This window comes from Panthera leo, chromosome C2 (assembly GCF_018350215.1).
Source record: "Panthera leo isolate Ple1 chromosome C2, P.leo_Ple1_pat1.1, whole genome shotgun sequence".
Classification (NCBI taxonomy): Eukaryota; Metazoa; Chordata; class Mammalia; order Carnivora; family Felidae; genus Panthera; species Panthera leo.
This window is the reverse complement of record NC_056687.1, coordinates 65,316,951-65,329,736: the sequence shown is the minus strand read 5'-3', so window position 1 is coordinate 65,329,736 and position 12,786 is coordinate 65,316,951. Positions and strand designations below refer to the sequence as shown.

Below are 12,786 nucleotides of genomic sequence, written 5' to 3'. Positions count from 1 at the left end.
GATATCAAGAGAAGGCAATGGTAAGGAATGGTGAATGGTGCCATCTTTTTCCCAGCCCTCCATCCCCTCTCCTGTTCCAAGCACTTCTTCTCAATTGCTATTTTAATACAGAGAATTCAGCGCCTATTGTTTTCTCCATCCTATAGAAAACCACATTTCTATACATCACAGAATTCCATTCCAATAAAACAATGAAATAATTCAGATAATTCCATAGTGTTTTATTATTTTTTTAAAAAAAAACATTGTTCCTGTGAATGTTTCCATTGAATCCTAGGCACAGATGTTCAAGGATATGGGGCAATTGCAGTTAATATGCAGTTAAGTAGGAATAGAAAAGCTGAAGCAGTATTTTTGCAAGGCTGTTCAAATTGGTAACAGAGACAAAGCTCTGATAGAATGAGTTATCTCTCCCCTCTAAGGTGGCTATTATGGGGAAAATAACCACGAGTTTTGCCTTCTTTCTAGTAGTAATGGCCTAGAGTAAGTTGCACATAGCTCCCCGACCTCTGAAATCCAGGGAGATGCATCCTGCCCAGGCTTATACTATACACACTTTAGTTTCAGGTCATGAGAAACGGTCACACTCGCTTGTAAGTTCACTGGCTCAGGTAAGCAGACAGTCTGTTTGCTGCAAAAGAAGAGCAACAAGAAGGTATGCGCTCAGGGCAGGTCCCCGATTGCTCAGGAAAGAGGGCTAGGAGTTGTGTGCTCTTGTGTTACCATGATGTCAGATGAAAGAAGCCTATAGCTGTCTATTATAGGACTCTACTACTCCTGTCCTCCAAGTGCCCAGGGTGGTAAGACTAATATAAATTTGTGCTAGAGGCACAGGTGGATCCACAGCTGTGAATGTGACCAGTGGAGACTAAGGAGGAGGAACTATGCAATGAGAAGTCTTTGTTTCAATAAATCATATGTAGAAACTGAATAAGACATATATAAAATAGATTTTATATGTATATATAAAATTATTCAGCTGTATATCAGATAAAATGAAGTTTCTTATATTGAAGTGGGAATGGGAAATTGAAGCCTACCCTCTTTGGCTTTTGAACACCTCCAACCCAAGATGGCCCCATAGGAAATCAAGAAAACCCTAGGTCTTTGTCATTTCTGTTGAAGAAGCTAATCTCTGTGATGAGACTGTACCTCAACAAATGTCACATCTCAGGTCAGGATTGGTCCTTGTGGGTATGTATGGGGCAGGTGTGGATTCTGGGCTTACTTGTCATTGACCGGCAAAGGAGCAGTGCAGAACTTTCCAGCAATGGTAGTCCGGTCTTTTTTCCAAACTAGGTTGGAAGAATGAAACTTGAATTTCACTTGGTTTATCTGGCACTGAGCGTTGGTGTGAGCTATGATTCCTCTCCCCTGGAGTTGCTGTCTAGGTCTGCAAGGGAAAGGGAAATTAAGTTATTGAAGCACTTTTGGCCTTTGCTTCCCCTTGGCTCCTATGGGGTTCCGCTGGTAGCATTGGTTAGTTTCATGCACAAAAGAACTCCTTGAAGGTGGGGACCGTGATCCTTTGTATCACACTAACCAGTCCCTTTGCACATATACTCACAGCTTTGAACATGGCTCAGAAAATAGTTGTTGATTTTTAAAAATATTTTTTAATGTTTATTTATTCATTTTGAAAGAGAGAAAGAGAGAGAGAGCATGAGCTGGGGAGGGGCAGAGAGAGGGAGAGAGAGAATTCCAAGCAGGTTCCACACTGTCCGCGCAGAGCCTAGCTCAGGGCTCGAACTCATGAACCATGAGAGCATGACCTGAGCTGAAATCAAGAGCCAGAGGCTTAACCAACTGAGCCACCCAAACGCCCCTAGTTTTTTTTTTTTTCTTTTGAGGAAGATTCTGTACGACTTTAAAAGCTGTTCCTTTTTTTTTTTTTTTTTTAATTTTAGAAGTGTTTTGAAATACTTCAGAGGAAAAAAATAAGGTTTTTCCCTTTAAGAAGCTGCATGAATGGAGGAGCTTGCAAACTAACAGGGTATGAAGGACGCTATGAGTAAGTGACCGAAAGACCTGGTTTGGGTAAATTTTCTAATTAGAAGGAAACCTTGGGATTTCACAAAGCTATAGAAAGTAGACTCACACACAAAGCTATAGAAAGTAGACTCACACATAAACTCCCCCCAGCCCCGCCTTTTTCAATTTCTATCTGCAAGAGAGAAAAAAACCAACAAACAAGGAACTGAAGATAACCATGTTCTGATAGTCTTCTTCAAAAGAGTAATGCAAATTGTTTTGGGGAGAAGGAAGAATCTGTAGATATCTATTCCAATCACTCAGGGAGGATTTAAAAGTGTAGTGGTTGAGGGGCGCCTGGGTGGCTCAGTCAGTTAAGAGTCCGGCTTCAGCTCAGCTCATGATCTCATGCTCCGTGAGTTCGAGTCCCACATCGGGCTCTATGCTAACAGCTCAGAATCTGGAGCCTGCCTTGGATTCTGTGTCTCCCCTCTCTCTCTGTCCCTTCCCCACTCGTGCTGTGTCTCTATCTCTCAAAAATAAGTAAACATTTAAAAAAAAAGTGTAGTGATTGAGGCTATGCCCAGGGATTCTGCTGCAATTGGCCTGGGGCAGGGTTTGGGGGTCAGTGGTGTTTAATGCTTTCCAGGTGATTCTAATGAGTGGCTATTTATGTGTCATTGTCAGGACCCTTGCCAATGTTGGCTCATTTACCCATGCAACCAAGAAGCAATGAAAACACCTTGTGGAAATAATGTGACCTTGAACTGATGTAGTGAAAATTATTCAGCTATAATCTGCAAGACTAACGTGGGCACCTGAAAATCTGTGTTGGGGTCCTGATTGCCTGCGGGACTTCTCTCTTTGGCCTGTGTGAGCTGGAGCCCTGGCTGGTGGCAGGGTGTTTGGGAATCCAGAAATGTGCTCCTCTCAGTGGAAACTTGTCTTCCCTGGTAGTGCAATTAACCTCCAATACTGCAGCCTGAGAAATATTTTCAAACTCCAATCTGATCCGGTCACTCTCCTGCTTCAAATTCCCAGTGGCTCCCCAAACTGCTCTCAGGATAAAAATAAAAATCCCTAACCTGTCCTTCAATGACTGGCACAGTCTGGCCCTCAGCTGCGACCCCTGCTCCCCCAGCTTCCTTCTCCAATGCCTCACCCCCTGCTCTCCACTCCCTGCGCCATATTCTCACTAACCCCTGACCTGGGTAACTCCTGTGAATCACTACTCAAATGTCAATTCAAACACTCCTCAAACATCACCTTTTCACACTTGGTCAGGCTCTGTCTCACTTGTCCTCATGGCACCTGCCACTGTGGACAATTGTACATTTCTGTGCACACGCACTGGTCATTTCCGTGTTTGTGATTCATGCGTTCCCCTGCCAACCACACTTCTCAGGCTCCCCTGCCAGCAGGTTCCAGTGAGGTCTAACTTGCAGGAGGCACGCACAGTGGGGAGACTGCTTTGGACTGTGATTCCAGAGGGGATATATTTCCTGCCTGCTTCCAGATCCTGCTGGTATTCTACAAACACCTCCGGGCTTTCTTCCTCCAACCCCATAGGCGGAGTGGCCTCCGTTGCTGATCTCTGCGGTGCCTCACGCTCCTTTTGGGTTTCCAGCCCTCCCAACACATTTGTAATTAGTTCCCTGGGTTGAAGTCCCTCTATTGGACTCCCAGCTTGGACTCTGGTTTCTGGACTGTACTCTGACCAAGACAGTTACTTCTCTGATTAGACTGGCTCCTGCTGGCTTGGGAGTAACTAACCGATTGCTTTTTTTTTTTTTATGTTTATTTATTTATTTTGAGAGAGAGAGCATGCATGCAAGCATGAGCAGGGGAGGGAGAGAGAGAGAGAGAGAGGGAGATGGAAAGAATCCCAAGCAGGCTCCGCTTTGTCAGCGTAGAGCCCAATGCAAGGCTCAATCCCATGAACCAGTGAAATCATGACCTGAGCCAAAATCAAGACCCGGAAGCTTAACAAACCGAGCCACCCAGGCACCCCTAACCAATTGCTTTTTAAAGAAACATGCACCACTGCTGCTGAGTTCCTGTCCCCTGCCAGGCCTGAGCCTTCCTATAGGTGAAGTTCTCTGTCTTCCCACCTCAAGTGTGGTCCTGCCAGCCGCTACGCCCAGATGTGACCCTATAAGGGAAGGAAATGCTCAGCCCAGTTCCAGAGATTGGCACCACCTGGCATCAAGCCCTGCTGGCCTCACCTTGTACTTATTTGCTAACTGACCCTCTGCCTGTGATTCACTTCTACTAACTCACCTAGAGTTAACTCACCTACTTTCCAAGAGTAGGTTCTTCGCAGTCTCTGGCCAGCCCTCCCTGGGCTAGTGGCTGAGGTCCTCCTACTTGCTGACATCCCTGACGTGGCCTTCCTGGAGTCCTGACTACTGTTTCCTATCGGGGACCCAATTACTTTGTTCTCACCACTTTTTGAGACATCCCATGACTGCTGTCTGCCTGCTTCAGCTGCTGTTGTCTGAATACACTATCCTTGGACCCAATACTGATCCTGAACCTGGGACAGTTGCCCACCATGTGTCTGTGGGGTGCATCTGTAGTAGGTGCTGCCCTCACCCCCACCTCCAGCCCAGCGGGCTCGGGTCACCCATCAGTGATTGCACAGGGCCTGTTGTGGGAGATGTGTGCATGTAACACGGGACACTTACGTACATGGTGATCTCGACCGAGGAAGTAACATTGCTGCTAAGGAAGGTGATGGAGATACAGGTATCCTTCTTTCTTGGCTCCTGCAAGTAAAACTCCACGAGGCTGTGATGCACTGGGAAACCAAAGCAGAGCAGATGCCTGGGCCAGAGGTCAGTGGGTACAACATGCAAAAAGCCCCGGAGAGCAGCAGTGCAGGGATCTGAGATCTACCTCTTAACAGCCGTTGACTAGCAGCAGATTATCTGTCATCCCAGATCCTTAGCTTCCTCATTGTAAATTGGGGATAATAAAAATGGGTCTGAATGAGAGTTAAATGAGTTAATACAAAAGTCCTTAGACAGTGTCTGTGCCTAGGAAGCATTCAATACATGTTAGTTTTTATTATTACCTATAATGCTAGAATGTCCCACTCCTCCCTGCTTGATGACATTATCTCGGTGGTGTGATTTTAAAAGAACTGAAAAGGATCTTTCTTATACTAAATAATTAACTCCTAAAATAACCCTCCATATGCACAGTGTCAGGGAGCCCACTTGTGTGTAGGAGATGACTATTTCCCTCTCTGTGGCAGCTGGGTGCCTGTATGGCATCTCCACCCTCCCAGGCAGCATCGATCCTGGGGCTCTCAAACTTGTGTCATTGACATAAACCAGACGAGGAGCCTGGCTCATGGTGATGCCCCTGCTGTCTCTCTGGCAAGAGAAGTTAAGAATTACAGCTTCCCTAACCTCCTATCCTTTCCTTATTAAGGGGGAGACCCATCTGGTGGCATTTTGCAGTATCTTTAGTCTTGGGGCATTTCCACAGACTTCTTTGGTGATCGGGACATAGCTGGACAGGCAATTCTTCACTTCTGCCCTACTTGTACTTTTTCATTTGTCATGTTTCAAAGGCAAACATTGGGGGGACACCAAGTGGATTTTGGTACACTCACCACTAAGCTGGAGGAGTGCTATGATCCATCTGGGCTAATGGAGTTGGTAACAAGACTCACTGACAGGTGCTAAGATGCCAAGAACCCATATGGAAGAAAAGAGAGCACCGTATGCTTCCTCTCCACAGAGGAACACATCCAGTGCCATGCCCCTTCTGTCTCTTTCTCAGTTGTTTGCTAGAGGATGCAGACTGTTAAGGTAATGGGCAAGGGCTAAATTGTAGTGGGTAACTGAAATCTGGAAAAAAAGCTAAATTACATAAGCTTTAGGAATTGAATTCTCTTGGCTGACTTTTACATATTATACCACTTCTTCCTTTGCCAGCAGATCTCACCCATTAAGAAAGTTTCCTAAAGTTCTGCTTCTCTCTTTATATTATCTGGAAGCCCCAAGAGGGTCAGGTCTACTAACACTGGATGGGTGGGAATCAGTAGTGGAATCCAATCTCCAGTGCAGGAGTCAGACATGGGAGGCAGCAGACAGAGCCCTGGATGGCTGATCAGGAGATCTGGATCCAAGGCCTGGCCCCGCTGCTTACTCGCTGTTTCTTTTCCCTAAGTCACTGAACCTCTCTGTGTCTTGGCTCCTTCATCTACAACCCTCGATATCACCTCACAGAACATTGGCAAGGATTAAATGAGGTAATGGAGAGAAAGCACTTTGTGTGAAACACTGTTCTATAAAGGGAAAAGTAAGACTGTTAGAAAAACTATTTAGAAACAATAGAAACACTATTTGTTTTCAACAATAGTGTTGAAAACAATAGAAAAACTATTTGGAGAAGGTTCTCTGCCCTGCTGGTGCATGTCTGGCAGGGGTCAGGGGTGACCACTGTCCTGTTGAACACTGCTGAGACCCAGGCAGGCCGAGCGGGACGATGGGCACCCAGTGCGTGGGGCCCGGGAGTGGGTGAGAGCGGGAGCTGCAGGCCGTTGGTACTACCCAAACTACCAGGTGGATGGCCTATCCCTCCAGGTAGAGGAGAGTCCCAGCTTCAGTGCTCAGAACAAAAAGCTCAGAATTGCAAGGCGCAGAGCATGCAGAAAAGCAGGTACTCGGGCTGGCTTATTTCTTTCTGTAGCTCTGTGAGGTTTTTGAACAGATAGGGCCATGCTTCTGGGGCATGGAGAGGGAGTCTCACAACAAATACGAAACAGTCAGAAAAATTATAGCTGTGTGAGTCTGCCTCAGCAGGGACTTTGAAATGCCTCTAACCTCAAGTGTGCCCCAGGCTCCCTGCCATGTGTGTCCCTGACTGAGCAGACAGGAAGGAGCCAGTTCAGGTTGCTGTGAAGCTGTCCCAGAACTGGAAGTAAAACTGGACATCTGGTCCTGGCATCGCTGCCTCCACCACTGGACAAAGCATCCTCCCCCAGGCTGACCTCTGGAGGGGGCGGTGAGGACAAAAGAGGATCCAAGAAATACGGTTGTAAAGAGCAGATTCTCAGAAGCAGAGGCAAAGAAGCCAGTGTGGAGGCAGGTGGTGACATGGAAAGAATATAGATTTTGGAGTCAGAAGACCTGAGTTGAATTCTGCCTTTTCCGCACCACTGTGTAGCCTTGGGCACAAGGCTTAATCTCTCAGAACCTCCCCGTCCTCACAGCTAACTAGAGTGGGGTTGTCAAATGAGCAGATATATGTGAGAAGCCCACAGTCGACTCTTATAATCCACTTGTTCCTAAGAGGTAGCCACGAATTCTCTCTAGCATGATAAACACCTGCATCTAGTCTCCCCCAGTTCTCTGAATGATAAAAGGAAGGGAATTATTACTTATCAAGCTCCAGTCACTGTGCTAGCAACTCCCTGTATACTATTTTATTTTACCCTCACAATTGATTCTTTGAAGTAGATACTGTTGTTGTTCCCACTTTCTACATAAGGATGGAGAGTTCAGCCAGGTTAAGTAACTTCCTTCTGATGACACGTCTGGTAGGTGGAGAAGCTGACATTCAAATCCAAGTCTGTATGACCACAATCTGAACTTTGGGCTCCATATCACATGGCAACAGGAGTTCTGGTCCAAGGAAGGAATGGCCATAAAGAAAGATCCCTCCACCAACCAGACACAAGCTGATCAGAATATCAGAGTTAATTTGGATGTACAATTTATCATCCCAGCCAGCATACTTTTATCCTATACACACAATAAACCAGACAAGATCCTATGATAACAAGCACTAAGGAAGTATAATCACTCTACTTAAGATGCAAACAGCATAGGAGAAAATGATGCTTCAACCTGTAATATTTCATAGAATCTAAGACACATTTTTCTCTCACATTTAACATCTTTTACTGGTATCTTAGCTTCAGTGAAGCATAGTGGTTAGAAGCAACAGTAAATAGTTGGAGTATGTGTATGTAGGGGAAGTAGAGTAGAGAGCAAGGTTCAACATTCCTTAGAGACCCTGACCTAACAGGGCTGCCAGGGTAGGAGACACATAAGATGGGCATCGAGGAGGGGGTGAAAAAAGGTATGCAGGAAGGATGAAGCCAGAGGGTGCTCCCAAAAACCACATTACAGAGAACCCACACTGAAGTGAGGTGGGGAGGAACTAGGATAAGTATACAGACAGCAAGATACCTGATAATCTGCAGTAGAGCATGGGTTGGACTAGCTCTGAAAGTTTAGGGTCTAAGACCAGTAGCTGCTGCCCCTCACCCCTCCTATGACATCTTTGCGCCTGTCTTTCACCTCACGCCTGAGCTCCCATGCCATGCTAGACACAGCCCACGCCAGAGCCCTGGACTCTGCAGAAGAGCACAGTAGCATACCTGAGCTACACACAAACCCCCCACTCACCACAGTACGGAGCCATGGAAGTGGTCCGGAGGTACACTTTCACTTCCTTGGGAAGCGGCTGTATCTTAACACCACTTTGTTCCATCAGCCCTGGAAATACAGAGGCAAAGACAAAAAACAAGATCCCTGAGGAGGCCATTTCGGTGTCCCATGGCACGCAACCACATATTGATTAATTTGCACACCCATTCATTCTGCAAACAACTACACTGTATGCTCATTATATGTCATGCCCTAAGGTGGGTCCCAGGATACATACAGTTCAGTCCAGTCAAAGATAAACACGCAAATACACAGGAAGCACATTTTTTAAGATCATCTGGCCCATTCTCAGGAGGTATGTATCAGAAATTTGAGATTAGATCTCCAATTTGTAAAATAATCTATTAGACAGTTGTTTTAACGGCATTTATATCCTTCACAGACAAAGCACGGAAAGCGTTTGACCTGAAGAATAGTGGTTGACAAGTTAAGGAAGGGCATAACAAGCAGGGAGTACAGTTTGGACAAAGGCATACAGGGTGAGGAAACATGAAACATGAACATCCCTGGGGTGTTCAGTGCCAGGGAAAGTGTAGTGAGAGCTGAGGCTGGGGAAAGTGTGAGGTGGCTGGTCCATCACATTTGGAGGAAATTGTGGCATATGCACAATGAGTAGGAAGTAATGTTGATTTGCTTTATTGTGGGAAGCTACATCTACTTTAACATTTTGTCAAGCTGCGGTTCTGAGTAGCAGCTAGGGGTGGGAAGTGGGAGAATGAGGGCGAGAAAGGAACCATTTATACTCCCCCAGAGTTCTTCCTGAAACCACCTTGGAGAACCCTAGGATGTTCTCAGCAATGACCTGCACAGGGTGAATTGAGGTCAGATCCCTCAGCCTTTCCCCAGCCCCCCTCCCCAGACTAGCCTGGGTCATCCAGCAATGTGCCCAAGCCAGCCAGCAATTAGGCAGCCCTCCAGCTGGCACATGGTCACCACAGCCTCAAACCCCTAAAGGGGGCCATATGTGCCACTCATGGGGATTCCCCACAACACCTTGATTTAGAATCTACCAGGAATTGGAGAATGGCTGGCCTGGCTAGAAAGACCTATGGCAAGCATCTGGTCTGGGAGTGGGGGCAGCAATTCTGAATTCTACCAATGTTTATAAAGTGTCCTTTGCCTGGACTTGCAGACAAGGGGCTGTGTGTGAAGGGTGTGTGCAGAGCAAGTAGAGTATCAGGCAACAGCATGCATGGCGAGAGGTGGGATGTGGAAGGCCAAATGCCATCCTCCAGGTGGGAACAGGCTGAACATTTCATTGGTGAATTTCCTTACTGTAGTTGGATAGACTTATTGACCACAGAAGAGCAGGACTTAAAGAGGTGACAATTAGCAAGACTTGAACTTTCCCCAAATTGTCAAAGGAAGTCAAAGGGGTGGCATTTACCAATCCTTGGGCAGGAAAGCAGAAATGGGTTAAAACAATCCAGACATTTTCCAGCAAGAAAGGCCTTGTAGTTGGCACAGGGAAAGGCCATCAATGGACAGGAATTCTCCAGGGCACTGATGTAGAGGTACACGGCCCTCATGTGATCACAGATCAGGTAACTGTAACCTTAACAGGGTAAAAAACACAACCAAGGTTTTAGTTTAAGACAAATGAAAATCCCTCCATGCTACTTATTATAACTCTATTGAATTTTATATTCCAGCAGGCTACAAATACATGGGATGTCTCTTGAGCCACATTTTTTAATGTTAATGGACATGGCTACTGCTTTCTTCCTTTTCCTTTTCCAGAGATACCTAAGCTTAATCTATCAAAAAAAAAAAAAAAAGTTTAATTTGAGACCCATTCTTTCATGATCATCAAACTCTCTTTCAGAAAATGGGAGCTTTCAGACAATTAGTGACCTTTACCCCCTTCTCACAATGAATATCTGTCTACACATTTTACTTTCTTCATCAACACCCAACAAAAATTTTTATAACCTCATGATACTCATCCCAGCAATGAAACAATCAAGGGAGTCAGCTCTAGGTTCTGAGGTCTTCAGAGTCCCCCTTCACCTTGGGACCCCCACTCTGGGACCAGTAACCACATCCGAGCTGTGTGTCAACTTTCTTTTTCCCATGGCTGGCACACTCTCTATGGGCAAGCTCCTTCCAGCTGCAACAGGGAGGTGGGGGATACAAACCAAACCCTTTTCAAATTGTGTTATGAAGAAAAATGAAAAGTGGCCGCTGAAATATCACAGAAATATTCAAAAGCCATTAAAATCAAACTATCCCATCTGGTAAAAAAAAAAAAAAAAAAAAAAAAAAAAGTTGGAAAATCTACAAATTGTGAAAGGAAACATGTTTTTGGATAATCAATGAATTTAGTAAATTAGATTAGGGATTATTCAATAAAATTGTCAAAAGAATCCTTAAAGTGTCAAAAATTTGGTAAGGCAAGAAAAGACTAAAAACAGTAATCAGAAATCAGGATAAAATTCCCGTAAGAAATGCTGATAGGTTGGCTATGTTCATAAGAAGAATATGAGAAGATTAAACGACCCTTGGTCCTTAGCTTTTGACAAATTTAATATTATTTAAAATAATGCTAAGAAGAATGAATTCAAAAAGAACATTCTAGGGGCGCCTGGGTGGCTCAGTCGGTTAAGCGTCCGACTTTGGCTCAGGTCATGATCTCACAGTTTGTGAGTTCGAGCCCCACGTCGGGCTCTGTGCTGACAGCTCAGAGCCTGGAACCAGCTTTGGATTCTGTGTCTCCTTCTCTCTCTGCCCCTTCCCAACTTGTGCTCTGTCTATGTCTCTCAAAAGATAAATAAATGTAAAAAAAATTAAAAAAAAAAGAACATTCTAGAAGAATACATTGACCCTTGAACTTAATTATTAATAGCCTATTGTTGACCAGAATCCTTACTAATAACATGAACAGTTGATTAACACATATTTGGTGTAAGTGTAATACTGTATTCTTACAGTAAAGTAAGCTAGAGAAAAGAAAATGTTGAAAAAAATCACAAGGAAGAGAAAATACATTTACAGTACTGTACTGTATCAAAAAATCCATGTATAAGTGGACTCGTACAGTTCAAATTCAAGTTGTGCAAGCATCAATTGTGTATTTAGAAAAGAAACTGTACATTTTTTTATTAAGTTCATTTATTTTGAGAGGAAGAGAGGGCAAGGGAGGACAGAGAGAGGGAGAGAGAGAATCCCAAGCAGGCTCTGCACTGCCAATGCAGAGCCCGACACAGGGCCTGAACTCACAAACTGTGAGATCATGACCCAAATCGAAAACAAGAGTCAGATGCTTAACTAACTGAGCCACCTGGGCACCCAAGAAATGTATATTTATTGAATGCACTCAAGATTATCTTAAAAACAATTTTGGGGAACTGTCAAATTTAGTAAGTCATCAGTGAATTGAACCTTCAGCTAGCCAGCTTTGGGTGTGTCGTTCTCCTTCTACCACAACTAAGCTCCGCAGAGGATGCAGCTAGTGTGGACCTGCCACAAATCAGGGCCCAGGAAAAATAGGGTTTATTGGCTTGAGTGATGATATATCACTGCAGGGCTTAAAAAGTGGGTAGGCCAGGAGAAGTATGGTGTACGCTTTTAATTTCGGGCACTCCTCCCCCGGAATTCCTGGGCTCCAAAGACATCCATTCAATAAGTGTTGGGAAAGGCATTATGGGGCATAACAAAGGACATGAGAAGGAAGACCCCCCTGTGTTCCACACTAGCTGACTCAACATAAAGGCTACTGGTGAATTCCAGCCTCTGGGGCAGCCAAACCCCAACTCTCTCTGGCTTTCTGACCTGCATGAATGAAGGTGGGACAGCCAGGTTGGTCTTGGCCTCCATTGACGAAGTAGTCCACGTGTCCGACAGGAATCCGAATACCCGCATCTGGAAGGAGGAAGAATCTCATTACTTCTGATTGCAGGGGCTTATTTTCCAGGCCCCACAGCAGGGTCCACTGGCAGCAGAGCCTGAGCTCTGCCTTTGGGAGCGCATCCACTCTGTGTGCTCCTTGGGTGCCCACCTCACTCCTAAGTGCTGTGAAACTGAAGAACCTGCCATCAGTTTTCTAAAGGTGTTTTTACACACTGGAAGGAAGCAAAGAAGAATAAAGCCATAAGATACTCATATTTCTCTAATAAATTCGAGAAAAATATCCCTTAACATAAGTTTTTATAAATTTTTTTAATGCTTATTTATTTTTGAGACAGAGAGAGACAGAACATTCACGAGGGAGGGTCAGAGAGAGAGGGAGACACAGAATCTGAAACAGGCTCCAGGCTCCAAGCTGTCAGCACAGAGCCCGACATGGGGCTCGAACTCACGGACCGTGAGATCATGACCTGAGCCGAAGTCAGATGCTCAACTGACT

At 45.1% G+C, this 12,786-nt stretch overlaps 1 protein-coding gene across 5 annotated transcripts in view; it reads right to left on the bottom strand.

The window, feature by feature from the left end:
• Nucleotides 1-217: 217 nt before the first annotated feature.
• LOC122229424 (protein ADP-ribosylarginine hydrolase) overlaps nt 218-12,786 on the bottom strand; it is a 37,680-nt gene continuing 25,111 nt past the window's right edge. For 2 of the 5 annotated variants that reach the window (XM_042954512.1, XM_042954511.1), the window contains exons 10-15: nt 12,213-12,302; nt 9,829-9,996; nt 8,400-8,489; nt 4,659-4,797; nt 1,229-1,393; nt 218-631 (exon numbers count right to left, since the gene is read on the bottom strand). In XM_042954512.1, coding sequence (XP_042810446.1) covers nt 547-631; nt 1,229-1,393; nt 4,659-4,797; nt 8,400-8,489; nt 9,829-9,996; nt 12,213-12,302 — 737 coding nt within the window. In that variant the 3' untranslated portion in view covers nt 218-546. Of the gene's footprint in view, nt 632-1,228; nt 1,394-4,658; nt 4,798-8,399; nt 8,490-9,828; nt 9,997-12,212; nt 12,303-12,786 lie in introns of those variants that run through there. The other 3 variants (XM_042954513.1, XM_042954514.1, XM_042954515.1) reach the window with 3 other exon arrangements.